The 16,007-nt window shown below is 43.7% G+C and overlaps 1 protein-coding gene across 2 annotated transcripts in view; it reads right to left on the bottom strand.

The window, feature by feature from the left end:
• Positions 1–16,007, bottom strand: part of ANK3 (ankyrin 3) — a gene marked incomplete at its 5' end in the record, with an annotated part of 290,725 nt that overhangs the window by 73,456 nt on the left and 201,262 nt on the right. For both annotated transcript variants that reach the window (XM_082286216.1, XM_082286215.1), the window contains 5 exons: positions 5,709–5,771; positions 5,961–6,033; positions 9,052–9,147; positions 9,435–9,533; positions 9,626–9,724. In XM_082286216.1, the coding sequence (XP_082142342.1) occupies positions 5,709–5,771; positions 5,961–6,033; positions 9,052–9,147; positions 9,435–9,533; positions 9,626–9,724 (430 nt within the window). The remainder of the gene's footprint in view (positions 1–5,708; positions 5,772–5,960; positions 6,034–9,051; positions 9,148–9,434; positions 9,534–9,625; positions 9,725–16,007) is intronic.

Below are 16,007 nucleotides of genomic sequence, written 5' to 3'. Positions count from 1 at the left end.
ATGGCGACATAAATGCAGGCACTCCAGTTATTTGTATGTAAATAGGGGTGCTGCGAGGGTGTAGTTTTTCTGTAACTCGATGCCGGGGCTGCGCAGGGAGCGCGGGGCTGCGGGAAGGCGCTGCCTCCGCCCGCCCTCCCCGCCCGGGGCCGGCGCCTCCCCCGCGCCCACCCCCGGCCGCTCCGCTGCCCCGGGGCTTGGGGAGCCCACCCTCAGCACAGCCTCCCTCCCCGCCCTCCTGTGGGGGGCTGGTGTCCCGGGACAAAACCGGACCGAAGCCTGGGAGGCGAGGAAGCGGCACGGGGAGGGCGAGAGATCCGGGCAACTTTGAGCAACGACGAACTGGGACGCTAAATTTGGAAAGTTCTGCCCTTACAATACCTGAAGACAAGCGCTACGCTACTGTAAGGAGCAGAGGAGGCATTTTCTTTAAGAGCATCGTTTGTCAAAGGCAAGGAGAATGATAAAAAAATAATTTCCGTCGAGCTGTAACACATATTAGATGTTATCCTGCTCTGCAGCTAATCCAGCCAGGGCAGGATTACTCTGATGAAATGCTCTCATCAAAGGAAAAGCTGCATCTAGGAGTGGTAATTTCAAAGAATTCCAGACATTGTTTTGTGATCGTGGGAGGCTGGAGCAAAATGGGTGGTGCACGTTTCAGCAATCCCGCTCTGTTTAATTAGGTGCTGCAGCCTAATCCTCTGCGCTTCAGGTAACAGTGAGCAGTGTTTGCTCACAGCACACGGAATTCCTGCAGAGAGGAAGAGTGAAGATAAGACTCATCTCTGAACACAATCAATAGAGAAATGCCCAAAAATGAGGCACCGATGAAAAATCACCAAAGGATACTACACTGCTTTGCTGCCTTTGCCATCTTTCCCTTCATAATACGCTCCACGTCGAAGAAAGGTGATATGCCTGCTAACAGCGGGTAAACACAGCTATCACAAGTGGAGGAAACAGCTCAAAGTCCAGGGAAAAACAGCGGCAGTAGGTCAAAGCAAGGGCCCATCAGTTCTAGTGCACTCTGTCTCTGACAGCAGCCACACTTCCCAGGACACTATGGGAACATGGACCTACAGAAGTCCTCCAGGACATTTTTCTAGGCTGGCACTGATTTGAGCACGTATTTTCTAACCAGAAAGAGGTTTGTATAGTCACAAACAGGTTTGTTTTTTTTTTCCTTTTTAAATTCTTCCAGTTACACTTTGAACTTGTATAAATTTTTTACGCTCCCCGCACCGAGGGCCTGTGCAAGGAGTCATAAAAGTCAACTACCTGGTGCAGGAGGAACGGCCCTTTTAAGCTGGATCTGCTTCTTGCTGGTTTCACTGATGCCCCCTATTTTTAAACTTCTGGAGAGGCAGCAGACATTGCTGCTCACTTTCCACCCATTATTTCATACATTCTAGCTCATCCCTCGTGCAGTTTCGTTGATTTTATTTTCTAGGATAGAAAGTTCTACTGTTTTTACTTTTTTCTCCCCAAGAAGCTTTTCCTTACCTCTTTCACCTTTCTCATCCCAAGTTTTCCCCGTTTTTCTGGTCCCCCAGAACGTCTCCTACAGCTGGGAATTGCAGGAGCACAGGGCAGGTGTTCTTTTTAGAGGCCAGTGAGAAATACAGGCTCTTTGGCAGCAGGAGAGAAGGCATCATGTGGCTTGGGTAAAGTCCCAGACAAAATTTAATCACAGGCTGGGATCCAGATGAGCATTTGTCGTTTGGCTTTGCTAAAGATACCTGAGGATTTTGCCACTCCTTCATTCCAGCCTGTCCAGAGCAGTCTTGATGGCAGAAGAAGTAGAGCCACAGGGAAAAGTTGTAGCCAAGGTTTTGGTCTCACAGAAGTATGGAGAAAAGCCAACACCAAACCAGTGAAACTTTTATGAACCTGTGAAATTCTATGGAGCCAAAGCAACTCTAAAAACTGAGTTTAAAAATCTAATAAATCAACCCCTCCCAAAATGACCAATACCAGATTTTCATGCATGGTGATGTCCTGACCTGTCTTAAAAGCACTTAAACTGCTGTATCTTAGCACCTACTCAGGGATCAGGCAGCGTGCATTCATGTTCTGTTAGGACACCTGTCTAATCTTCCAGGGATTGATTAGCATGATACTTATTCCTGTTGAGGCAGGAATCTCCATTAAATGGGTTTAAAACAGTGTCCTGGTTTACACCCAAAAGTCTGTTTACTACTGAAGGCCAAATAAAAAAAAAAAATTAAAAGCTCGTGAATAACTGGTTTTTTACAATAACTGTCTAAACTCTCCACACCTAATCGGGTTTATGGATTGGATTCTTTTTGCCCTTCACTGCTCACAGTCTCTCTCCTCTTTGTATCAGATCCCATTGCTTGCTGTCCCTTCACCTCTGGGACAGCAGCAGCAGCTTCAGGGAGGGCTGTTGTGACAGAGCTCATGGCAGGGTTGTGGCAGTCACAGCAGGGCTCCAGCTCCCTGCACCAGATTAAAGCTCCTGCAGAGGATGCTGAGAGGATGAGCATGAGCTGCAGAGGAGGGGATTCCTTCCAGGCCTCCTGCAGACAACTGGAGTTGTGCTTTACCACGGCTGAGCCCTGGCTCCCCACCAGCCCCATGGCCATGGGCACAGGGCTGGGACTCCCAGCTGCACGGGGAGCGAGCTCACAGCTGGAGATAGCGAGAGGAAAGACTACGTTCTCCCAGACTCAGGTTTCACATTTATAAGATTTGAAATCTCTTTAAAAATAAAAGCACAGCACATGTTTGGTTGCCTCAGAATTGCTCTATATTCTTGTACAACTCTCTGCCTCAGAATTGCTCTATATTCTTGTACAACTCTCTGCTACGCTTGAAGGTGAGCCTTCATTTCTTTTCCCCACAAAATCCCGTTCATGTCTTTCAAAAAAACACCGTTTCTTTTTTTGTGGTGTAGCAGTTTCCCAGCACTTAACCTCATATGGGCAGATTTGCCAGAGTAGTCTAGGAAAAAGAATAAAAAATCTCTCCTCTCAACCAGTTTGACTCCAAACCAAGCTGTCCTCAGCAGGGAAATTACACAATTCCCATGTAAATACTTATTTAGTGGGCACAGCAAGACACAAAACACAAGGAAATGGTTTCCTGACATTTGTCTCCAAGCTCTGAGCCTCTACTTTCCAAGTCTTCAATTTCTCTTGTGAGAGAAACCTTGAGCGTTGTGGCTCATTGAGAAGCCGTTCAACAAGTCTGTCTCACTGAAGAGTTCTGGCTGATGACATGAATGCCAGCCAAGCGAGGGAAAGCTTGGATTTGTTTGCTAAATTTGTGCCTTTCTCCCACTTGGAAATCATCTCCCTGGCTCTGAGATTTGTCAGAGTGCCTTACCATCTTGAACATATTTGTTTCGACTGGTGTAAGTGGATGCATTGTATATAAATACCCCACTAACACTGAGGAGTTGGGATGGGCTTCACTGAGCTGTCCTTACAGATATGCAAGTCAGGAAAGAGAAACAGGCCAGTGGTTATGTAGCCTGTAATTCATCACAAGCCCTGCACACTGGAATGCTCAGCACAGATTAATAAAATGCCTGTTATCTGATTTGTGAGCTCCCTTTCAGTGCTGGGTTTGAAACAGACCCTGTCATCACAGTATCACAGAATGACCTGGGTTGGAAGGGACCTTAAAGATCATCTTGTTCCAACTCTGCTGCCATGGGCAGGGACACATTCCACTAGACCAGGTTGCTCAAAGCCACATCCAGCCTGGCCTTGAACACTTTCAGGGATGGAGCATCCACAGCTTCACTGGGAAACCTGTTCCAGTGTCTCACCACCCTCATAGTGAAGAATTTCTTCCTAATATTGAATCTAAACCTACCCTCTTTCAGCTCCTGTCATTACATGCCCTTGTAAAAAGACTCTCAAGCTTTCTTATAGGTCCCATTTAGGTACTGGAAGGTGCTCTAAGGACTCCCTGGAACATTCTCCAAAATGAACAACCCCAATTCCCTCAGCCTGTCTTCACAGGAGAGGTACTCCAGCTCTCTGATCATCTTTGTGGCCTCTTCTGGACTTGCTCCAACAGCTCCATGTCCTTCTCACACTGGGAACCCAGAGCTGGATGCAGCACCCCAGGTGGGGTCTCGTGAGAGCTGCCACGGTGCTTTGGACGCAGACCACGACATGGTTGGCTATTTCTGGGCTGTGAGACCACATTGCCAGGCCATGCTGAGCTCCTCCTTCACCAATACACACAAGTCCTTCTCTCCCCAGGGCTGCTCCCAATCCATTCTCCACCCAGCCCGTATTTGTGCTCAGGACTGCCCTGATCTAGATGCAGGATGTTGCACCTGGCCTTGCTGAACATCATGAGTTTCACACGGTCCCACCTGTCCAGCCTGTCCTGGTCCCTCTGGGTGGCATCCCTTCCCTCCACCATGTCAACCACACCACACAGCTGGGTGTCATCAGCAAACCTGCTGAGGGTGCACTAATCCCACTGTGCACACTGCCAAAAGAGATGTGAAATGGCACCAGTTCCAATCCCCATCCGTGAGGAACGGCACAAATCACTGGTCTCTATTGGACATTGAGCCTTTGAACACAACTCTTGGAGTGCCCCATCCAGCCAATTCCTTATCCACAGAGCTGTCCATCCATCAAATCCCTCTCTCCAGTCCAGACACAAGGATGCAGAGCAGGACTGTTTATGTATAAATGAGTCTCTCAGCTCCCCTGGCAACAACAACTGCGGAATGCAGTCTGCAATATGCCAGGAATCAATTGTATTACCTGCATTCCTAATTGATGGTTTGGTTTTTGTTAAACTGAGAGTTAGGGACTTGAAAAACCCTCCACAGATCTGGCCTTACAAATGATCCCATACATTAGAAGACTCAATTTACATCTTTAGTTCCAGCACCCAGGCCCCCACAGGGGTGTTCCTCGTCTGTCCCTCACTGTGCAGTGGGACACAACAAGTTCCTGCCCTATTAACTCACACTATTATGCATCAGTGTTCCTGTCAGCTGAAACAATGCAGTATTTTGAGCAGTACAATGGCCTAGGAGAGCTATTTGGAAACCACACATGTATGGTAAGAACACGATCCATTTGGAACTGCAGCACTGGGAACACAATGACAGATGGGAAACAAACCAAAAGCCTCAATGCATGAATTAAACAAGAGCTGCACACAAAGAACTGAAATATCTTTTACACCTTGCTGCTTGACTGCTATGAAAATTAAAAGTAAATACATCAATAGGGATGAAGAAAGAGAGACTGACTAAAGAAAACCAAGAAAATTCAACATAGTCACTTGTTTTTAAAAAAACCAAGAACTTCATCTTTTCTGCCATTTACTTCCACTATCAGCCATTTCTTCCAAAGTGTTTTGCTATTTTACCCTTTTGTCTCTTTCGTATTTCATTTTTCAGTTAAAACAATAAATTATTCACTTACTCAATCAGTTATTCACTTTACAGAAGCAGCAGCAAAATGATTATTCCAGGAAAGTGAAGGTAATTTGATTTAAAAAATCGTAAGAAATTCAGAAAAAAGTTAGAGGATTATCAGCAATAGCCCAAAGAATTTTTGAAAGCGTTCTTAATTGTAAAGCAGAAGTTATTGTTAGTGGGATAATAAGAAAATTATCTGAAAGGATTAATTTTCAGACAGATGAAATAAAAGGAAGAGGCTTAAGTTAAATATCAGTGCAATACAAAAACGCACAAATACCTTCTTCAACATCTGACAAATATTCAGCATCACTGAGTATTTCAGGGGCATTGGCTTTACGAACTGCATGATTTAAATAAACAAAATAATTAAAAAAAAGCACAGACGATCGATATGTCAACAAAATCAATGTAAACAATAACAAATGTGTAATGACTACATCCAACTCATAATGTGTGTTAGCTTTGGGTTTTTTAAACAGACATTTGTTGCAACCACAAAGAGTGAAAAAATTTTAAAAAATTTTAATACCTTCATCATCAGACATATCAAGAACTTCATTCATGGTTTCGGGTACATTCATTTTGTGCTTTTCTGTAACAGTCTGTAATAGAAAAAAAGTAATTTCAGAGTGCGGGCATAATTTTTCTTAAAATTCTAGTTATTTTCAAAATTAAATGCAAGGTAAGATTTTTATCTGCAGTTAGAAAAGCAAGACTGAATTTTTTAGCTTCTTATTCACTTTCTATTTTAAAGATACATTGAACTATACATTTAAAAGCCTACAGAAGTAGGCAATGCTGTATTTGGTTTTTAAACTGTTCATACTGTCATAGCAGAAAAAGCATGAGCTGAAAGCTTAGATGATGATATCAAAAGAAGAATCAAATATACTGAAATGAATTTCATTTTAGGGAGTTTAATAAGAACTCTCAGTTAAGTAGTCATCTAAATGTTGAGCAAGGAATATGTCATCTCTAATAAAACCAAAGTTTCTGAGGGAACTTTTTCTCCTTTGACATCAGAAGACTTCTGCAATTTGGGAGCAGGCTGAACCTATGTGAATTTTTTTCAGAGGTGCCTCAGCATGAATTGTGTGTTTTTCCCACAAATGAGAACAATTGTAACCACATGCAGGCTAAATGACATCCCTGAAGGGATTTGTGCATGAAAGACACTCAGAAGTGGTTGGATGACTTTCATCTCAATGTTTGTATTGATTCAGACTCAAAGACCACTAAAAAAAAAAATCAAAGTGGAAAAAAAAGGGTTCTGAATGCCTGAAATCTGTTCCTAGAATACCTGCACCCCATGAATGACATACACATGCACGTTTTACTTTCCAGCTGGGGTACAGCACAACAACCACTGGTAAAGGTTTGGGTCAGAGAAGAGACTCTGCGAGTTACCATTCAAGGAGTGCAGTGGAATTAAAACCAAAACCAATCAAAACAAAACAAAACAAAAAAACCCAAACCAAAACCCACTCCCATCTTTATGGGGGTTTTATATTGTATTTTTTTTAAACATCATTACTTCTCATGCTTTGTATGCAAATAAGAAATCATTAAAAGATTCAGGAGGGCAAAAGAGCCTTTCCATTTTCATTTACTTTAAAAGATTTCAGTTTTTCTCTGGCCTTATGAATACTCACTTGGCATTTCACTTTTCTTGGGCTACTGCCATCACTTGATATAAGCAGAAGAGCTCCTGCATGCTCAAACATTACAAAACCTATAAAAAGCCTCATGCAATTCATTTTGTGGGAAATATTTGCAAAGCTTCTTAACACACTGTTAAACCAGCAAAATCACAGGACTTTTTTTCAGGTACTACTGGATTTTTTAAAATTGGTGTTTGAGTATAAATCATAGTAAAATTAGCTATGTTCACCCCTGATTCCTTTACATTTAGCTTTGGGAGTTGTTTAGCCACAAGCCTCAAAAATGTAAGTCTCAGCAGTCAAACTGAATTTTTAAGGCCCTCAATTGTAAATCAGATTTCACGTCTAGACTTCCAAAGTCTCAAAATTACACACTGATAAGCAGCATATTCTGATTTTAAGGGAAATTATTTCTGGCCTTCTCTTAAGAGTAGGTATTTGGGGTTGTATAGATCTTTCAGCATCTAACATTTCCTCCAGCACAATTCACAGCCTGAACCACCATCTCTCTACTCTTCATCTACAGAAGATAATTGGTCAGTCACTTTATGCAGCACAAACATGCCCATCTTCTTGATTCTAAAAGCCAAGAACAACCTTGTGATATTGAGAGTTTTTAGCATAAAGGTGTCCTTTTCCTGCAGCTACCTAGTTGTGTACTAGGCAGTCGTTCAAGTTTTGCTATCCTGTGTAATATTCTCTATCAAATTTTTCAGTGTGGAAGAACGTTTTGGAATCTTTATGAAGAGAAATTTGTTCCTGAGAAAACATGGAGAAAATGTGTAAGGAAAAAAAAAAAAATCAGTAGCACTTTTCAGCATATTCCTTTACATTTTATTGTTCTGAAATTTGTCTTTTGTGTGGTGGATTTTCTGTAAACTACTGAAACCACAGCCAAGAAAGTCATAGGAAGAAAAGGTGCATGCAGTGACAGAACTAAAATCTGCCTGTCATCCAAAAAGCTCATCATCATATTGCAACCACCTGCTTGCACAGACAGACCACACAAAGGGGTGATGACAAAACATGGAGCACACACAGTAACTGTTTTCCACCCCTGATATGTCTAAAAACACATACATGTGCATTTTCATCTTCTTAATCAGAAGAAGAAAAATAGTTGCTGAAAGGAAAAAGCTATTTTGGAGCCAATATTCTGAATTTATGTTCTTCAGACCCAATTTGGGCTTTTTTTACTATGGTAGTGCAAGGAGGTGTCTCACCTCACAAAACTGTTTTCTTCAGAGAGCAATTTGGCAAAACATTAGTGAACAAAAGATCCTTCTGAGAAATACTTTGGATTCTGTGAATTTTTCTGACAGCAGGCAGTATTTGACCAGTGCTAGTCCCTTCAGTGTCTCCTGGCTAATGCTTCCTGAGAGGCATGACAGAAAAGCTGGAGTTCACATCCACGTCAGGGAATGGATATTTGGGGTTGCAGGCGCTGACTGTGGCTGCTTGCAGAGCACAGCCTTTCACCCTCCGATGCAAGGGGCCAGAAACCACACAATGAGGTGCTTTTAAGTAGATTCCAAGAATTTTTTTATATTGGAATGGGTTCTCTTAGGGCAAATTCAAGCCATTAAACATCAGACTGTTGGGAAATGCTCTCCAAGGACAGCAGCAGCTTCTGTTTACACAAGCCTGTAGGAACATCTTTTCAGCTGCAAACTTGTTCCCTAAACAACAAGATGTGTGGATAAACATTGTGTGGAGAAACACTGCAGTTATGACCAGTCCTTTACACTGGCCATTTTCTGCTCAGTTGGTGCTCTTTCTGTGTACATCCTCACAGTGCCTGCTACCTTAAAAATAGACAGCTCATGCTTTACTTAATATCAGCTTTATACTGCTAAAAGGAAACAGGTGACTGGAATCTCAGAACACAAAGTTTAGTTACAGTTACACTCTGGCTTTGGAAAAATTCTTCCCTTCCCTACCGAACTAAGCTGTACTTACAATTGTAGTCATGGTCTCCTCTGTCACCACCTTCAATGTGTCAACAACTGAAATGTAGCCAAGTCGCTTAGCAATGGCGAGGGCAGTGTTTCCATTCTAGCAATTGAAACGTTTGCAACAGAAGTTGAATGTTAGCAAGGAGAAGTGTAGGAACTGCTGATTAATTACAGAAGAATGTAAAATAAAAGAAAAAAATGTTTACATTTTCTGATCGAAATAAATACTTGGGTAGTAGGATATGTAAGTGAGATGAAATGGGATGAAAATGAAGAGGTTTTCAGATGTTTGTCGCTCTCGTTCCGGGAGAGGTGATGGAACAGAGGATGTGGCGGTGATGGGAGGAGGCTCCCTGCGCTCTGTTCCCGTCCCACCGCAGCACTTACCACAGTGAGCTCGTTGGGCGCGGCGCCGTGCTGGAGCAGGACATTGATGATGTGGGTGTGCCCCTGCTGCGCCGCCTGGTGCAGCGCCGTGTACCCGTTCTGCAGCACAGGAAAGAGAGGGAAGGCCAGGCTGCGGTGGGCACCGCGCCCACAGCCTGCACGGAGCGAGCGGGGACAGGGGCGACACTCACCTTCGTTTTGGCGTTAACTTTTGCAGAATGCTGCAGAAGGAAGTTCACGATTTTTATGTTTCCGTAGTGGCAGCCAACGTGCAAAGGAGTGTATCCCATCTAGAACGAACGTCAGCAGTTAGTAAATGTGAATATCCCACAAGTGCCCTGACCAAAAAAAAAAAAAATTAAAAAAACCCAAAAAACCAAAAAAACCCAAACAGGCATGAAACAGGAAAAATCCCATTAAGCTTTATTTCTTTGGCCTGTGTGAAAAATCCTCCAGCCTTGGAAAAAAAAACACTTCTCATGAAAGTCAACTGAAGTGCTCAGTGAGTGCTTCCACCAGCTCTCTCCGTACCCTCGGGTGGATCCTATCCAGTCCCCTAATGTTTTGTGTGTCTAGGTGGTGTAGCAGTTCACTGACCATTTCCCCTTGGATTATGGGGGCTTCATTCTGCTCCCCCTCCCTCTCTTCCAGCTCAGGGGGCTGTTACAGACTGAGGCAAAGATGGCTTTGAGTACCTCAGCCTTTTCCTCATCCTTTGCCAATGTTTTCCCCCACATCCAATAAAGGAGGGAGATTCTCAGCCCTCCTTTTGTTGCTACTGTGTTCATAGAAATATTTTTTGTTCTTTTACAGCAGTAGTCAGGTTAAGTTCTAGTTGGGCTTCATCCCTTCTAATTTTCACCCTGCATAACCTCACAACATCCTTGTAGTCCTCCTGAGAGGCCTACCCCTTCTTCCAAAGGTAAACTCTTTTTTTTGTTTTTCTTCTGAGTTCCAGCCAAAAATCTCTGTTCAGCAAGGCCAGTCTTGTCCCTGCCAGCTCATCTTTGGGCACACAGGCATGGCCTGCTTCCATGCCTTGGGGATCTCCTTCTTGAAGCACATCCAGCCTTCCTGGATTCCTCACCCCCTCAGGACTGGCTCCCAAGGGATTCTCAAGGGAACCAGTCTCCTAATCTGGTCACAATCTGCCCTTTGGAAGGTGGCAGTTCTGCTGACCCCCCTTCTTACTTCTCCAAGAAATAAGAACTATCATTTTGGGATCACTGTGCCCAAGACAGCCTCTGACCATCAGGTCACCCCCCAGTCCTACTCTGTTACAAACACAGGTCCAGCAGGAGCCTTCCCTAGCTGGCTCCCTCACCTGCTGGGGTAGGACGTTCTCTTCCACACACTCCAGGAACCTCCTAAACTGTTCCCTCTCTGCTGTGTTGTACTTCCAGTGGACATTTGGTAAATTGAAGCTCTCCAGAAGAAGAAGCACCATGGATTGTGAGACTTCTCCCAGCTGCTCGGAGAATGTTTCATCTGGCTCTTCCTCCTGGCTGGGTGGTCTGTAAGAGACTCCCACCATGGTATCTGCCTTGGCCTGCCTCAGTTCTTACCCATAAATAATCTGGAACTAGATCCAAAATCCAACCTTCTGGGTAGAAACACTGAAAGACGACCCGGTCTTGTACTGACCACGCACCTGCTGCTCCTACCAGTGTTTAAAGGTGAAAAAATGCCTTTGCTTTCCTGCTCTGAAAATAAACCCTGGTGCCCAAAAGGCAGAAGGACACAGTTCAAATCTGCAGCCTGTCATCCTGCATTTTAACAGCCATGCCAGTGAGGTGTGCTCAGGTCAGACAACTTGGTCAAAAACACCAAGGAGACAAGACCAAGGTCAGCCTGGGGTTCAGGAGCCAGCACTACATATGTTCAAACCATGAAGTCAAAGCTACTCAGGAGAAAGAAAGAGAAAACCTCAAATGTGAACTAATTCCACTAGAGGGAAGTCTCAAGGGCCCATGAGTTTAGACACACCATTTCTTTTCACATCACTTTGCCTCTGATACTCCTTCATACAAGGTTACCTAATTTCAGTTGTATTAACACATGCTAGGAGACGGTGGCTGTGACAGTTACTTTAAATTAGGGCGTGTCATTCTTTTCCAGTTGATTATATACCCTTTGCCATCTAACTTTGACAACCAGGATGAGTCAATCAGTGCCAGAAACAGCACTGAATCGAAATTCCATTGGCATCAGCAGAATGAAACTTTTTGCTGACTTATGTGAACATTGGATCATATGCCAAATGACTACGAGGAACTTTTCCTGCACAGAGTAGTTGCACACAGTGGTAGGAGCCTGAGCAGTAGCTTAAATGAAATCATGAACTGAACACACAGACCTCATCTTACAGATACTGTTAGTTTAGGGCTGGCCAAAGAACTTCCTGTTCCTAGGAGAGCCCAAAGTCTGAATCCAACAGGGCTACCTGAGCTGTCCCAGAGTCTTGATTCTTCTGCAGAATGATGACTCACAGTCATGTACCTCAAACACAGCTTCTACAGCCCTGCCTCTACATGGGCCAAAGAAAAACTCAGATTAAAGGATGGCCAAGCTATCAAAACAGTTCAAAAAACAGCTAAAAAAATAAGGCTGTGAGACCTCCTCCTATAAAAACTTAATTCCCTTCTTCCCCTTCAAAATACAGAACTCTTAATGTGACCAGCAAGGTCCCAAAAAAAAAAAAAAATCGGCAAAAAAACCAACTGGAGAGATGAAATCCAAAGTCAAGGACTGAGAACCCCCTGCTGATAACCCTAAAACATTGAAATCTGGAGCATATCAGAGAGCCAAGACCAGCTGATCTCAGCTTTCCCTTTGAAGTGATCTGTAAAGGCTCCTCTCCAGCCTGTAACAATCAATACTGAAAAAGGAGCTATCAAACCCCCCCCATATTTACTGCAGTGCAATGACAGTTTCCTTCTACAAATGGAATATACAGAGACTTACAGGTGGTACCTTCAGAAAAGGCTGGAGGAGCAACTATTGATGCTCTTTGTCACTGCTGACCAGTCTGCTGTTTACATCAGAGACTAAGTGAAAGCTTTTCCTCTTTCCCCTCCCAATTAACAGGGGAAATGGTGACTTTTCCAGAGTCACAATTCAGCTGGAGCTGAAGGAGGAGCTCTGAAGCTCTGGTGCTGCTGGCCTGGCTGTGTGTGGCAGCTGGAGGGGTGTGCACTGGGAGGCAGCTCCTGCCACAGGCACCGCACGTGTCCCCAGCAGCCGTGTGGGCACCTGCTTAGCCTGGTGGCAAAACACCAGTCCCCTGCCTGAGGTCCTTGGAGGGTCCTGGGAGCTTTCTTTGAAGTCTGCCATAGCCTGTGGTCATCTCCTGTCAGGTCCTGTTTGATGAGCCGTGCCCAGTCCCTGACAGCAGAGGGACAGGGATGTGACACGGCGCGTCACGGCTCGCGGGCGCACTGGCCCTCAGCAGACACCACGGGACAGCTTCATGTGCACAGCCAGCAGCGTGGGCAGTGAGGGCACTGGCCAAAGTGAAACCAGTCAGCAAAATGCCCTTTTAGTGCCTGGAACCTGAGGGGATATCCTTAACTTCTCAGTTACAGCACAGATCCCTGCACTCAGCTCCTTCTAGCTCAGGAAGGCACAACAATTGTATCCCGGGATCCCCATGGAAATCAAGGTATTCTATTAACTTTTCTGAAACACTCCAACTGGCAGATTCTGCAATTACACAATTAAATTAACAATAAAAGTAGTAATTCTCAAGGCTACTTGAGCTTGCTACTTTCATTCTCTATAGAAAGGTGCCCAGGAGGCTAAAATATTTTGCTTCAAAAGATATTAATAATTAACACACACACAAACAAACAAACCAAACCCCAAAACAACAAAAAACCCACCAAAAAAAAACCCCCCAAAGCAAAACCAAAACAACAAAACCCAGCCTCACAATTATATAAATTTCTGCACAGCAGTTCAGGCTTAGTTATAATTACTGACAAAGCACTAAGGGATTTTGGAGGCAGCCTAATATTGAAAAAGCTACTTCCAGGAAAATCAAGGCTTTTGTTTAACACAGCTCTAACACACATCACCTTCCGGCTGTTTTAAAGAATGAGCAGCACCATGGGAGTTAGCAGCTGGGAAGGGCTTATCAAAAGCCACAAGAATAACTGCCAAGAAAAAAACAAAATCAGAAATACTGAACTTTTCATTCCTAATGGAACACACAAAGAATCCCTTATTCTCCTGCCCTTCAATTTTTATTTTTGAGGGGAACTATCACAAGTCTTGTATATCATGTCAGCGAATTACTTTCATATCCTCCACTGGCAATAACCATAAATCTTAACAGCTTGAATTACTGCATCTTTCTAGTCATGCTGACTCTCAAGCTGCTCAGTTTTTGTTTTTCTGCTGTAAATGTCAGACAATGAAGCTAGGTTATTATTGTTTATAGGGCTAGAAATTGCTTTAGATCCAAAGATCACAAAGGCCTGACTGAATGAAAGGCAAACCTACGTGTACACAGACACTTCCCTGATTGCTGAATCAGGGCTTAACATGTTGCAGTACCTTGCAAAGGTTCATTATTGCACATTATTAGGCTGGAAATTTCCACAGGAATGTCTTGATAACAACTGAGCATGTACAAAGAGCCAAGGAGAGACAGATAATGCACCATGATGATGTACTGAAATACCTGCATTTGAGTGTTTGTTCTGTATGGAAGCGATTTTTCTCAATAGCACTTCCCTCCCTCCCTGCCTCCTTCTTATCTCTCTCTGCATCTGAAAATTAGATATTCCAATGGAAAAGCTGGACTGCTGTTACAAACTCAGGCTGCTGTGGGGCTCCTGTCAGAACAAAGCAGACAGACCTGAATAAATCTGAAATAAAAATCCCAGCTCAACCTGCAAAAAGAACATCATGACCCCTCAGCCACCGTTCTCTCCTACCAAAACTACAGTTCCAGAAACAAAAGACAGTTTAATTCTGGCTTTGTTTTCCAGACAGTCATCAGCCAGGGACTGTGAGACCATCAATTCCCCCAGGGAGGCCCAACACCAAGAGCAGTGTTAGACTAAAACTGTTAGACTAAAAGGACCTGCACTGAAATCAAAGCTCCAAACCCTGCTTTTCATCCCTGACTGAACCTGCACTTTCTCTCATCAGTCTTCCTTTGCCAGTCCATCACAGCACTGCTGTTTCCTACAACTACACTCTTCAATGGGATAAACAGTGAAAAATGACATGTGGAGACCTGCTGAGCCACAAAACAATATTTACTCATGCCAACTACCAGCACAAAAGCCCTGAAACAAAAGCAACATCACATGTACCAGGACAGCTTTTCACACTCAGCATGCTCACCAGAGAAGGGATATCTGCTCGCAGCCATGGCTTCAGACTGGTTTTTAACTCCCAATATTATTGTGAAGGGATGAGCATGCCCTGTGTTAAGCATGATACTGCAACAGCACATCTTCAGCATCAAAAACTCTTTAGCATACCTGAATTCAGGCACACAAATGCAATGTCAGAATAGACAAGAGCTGCTGCCTTTGCTGGACGACGCTAACATGCCTTCTGTGAACACCAAATCAAATTATTAAAGCTCTCTAAATGTGAAAGATTTTGAAGCAGCTCTGAAACTACCACCTGAAGTATCTTTTCTAACGTGGCTGAGTTTAAACCACATAACAAAATCTCATTTTCAAGTGGTAGGAGCAGCCTTATGGCCTCTCAAGGCACTAGTCCTGGCCTGCTACACCAGTGTTGTTTACTCTTCAGCATTGATTTAGACTCCTGCAGCTCTGGGATTAGAGGCTATTTAGTTAACTGATGCAGCAAAACCAGAAGGACCCCACAGCACTGTTAATAAATGGACTTCATAATCAGCAGCTATTCTTCCTTTCATGCCTTTTTCTACAACAAAGGTCACGGAAAAAAATTCTTGGGAGGGAAACTACCCCACGAGAGACCCACAGATGTAATTGTTCATGTCTGAGAGCAATTTTGAAAATGCTCATAAGTTATGTAGCCAGAACTGATCTTAATCATACAGACTAATCCCCTGTACAAGTGGTTTTTTGCAGTGCTGGATTTCTTTTCTTCCCTGCTACAGCTTCAAGATGCAAAATGTGTTTCTGCCCCATCTTCTCCTTTAACCACCTGAAAACTCCCCAGAGTGTGCAGCCCTCAGAGTGTGAGCAGGGTCAGAACTCCCATGTGTCAGAATTGCAGACTCTAGATGTTTTCACAGGGAGGGTAAGTTATATATAAATGATGACTAAAGAACATGTACCAGAGGAGGAAGATGATAGTCCATTGGTCCCTACTCAAGAGTTCAATGATCTAGTGATATTAAGTTAAATGATATGAAGCGTTCTCCCCCTACTGACAGGTACTGTGCTGGAGTGATATAACCTATGCTTGCTTATCCTGGGAAAATGAGAAATATGATAAGGAGAGAAAAAAAATCAATAAAACCAGTAAAAAAAGTGCTACTGAGTAGTCATCTGCAGCACAAAAACTGAGGTAAGAAAAGTACATGGATGTGAAATGGAGAGAAGAAAACAGAAGGTTAGT

Source organism: Coloeus monedula (assembly GCF_965178545.1).
Source record: "Coloeus monedula genome assembly, chromosome: 8".
NCBI lineage: Eukaryota > Metazoa > Chordata > Aves > Passeriformes > Corvidae > Coloeus > Coloeus monedula.
This window is presented reverse-complemented; position numbering and strand designations above follow the sequence as displayed.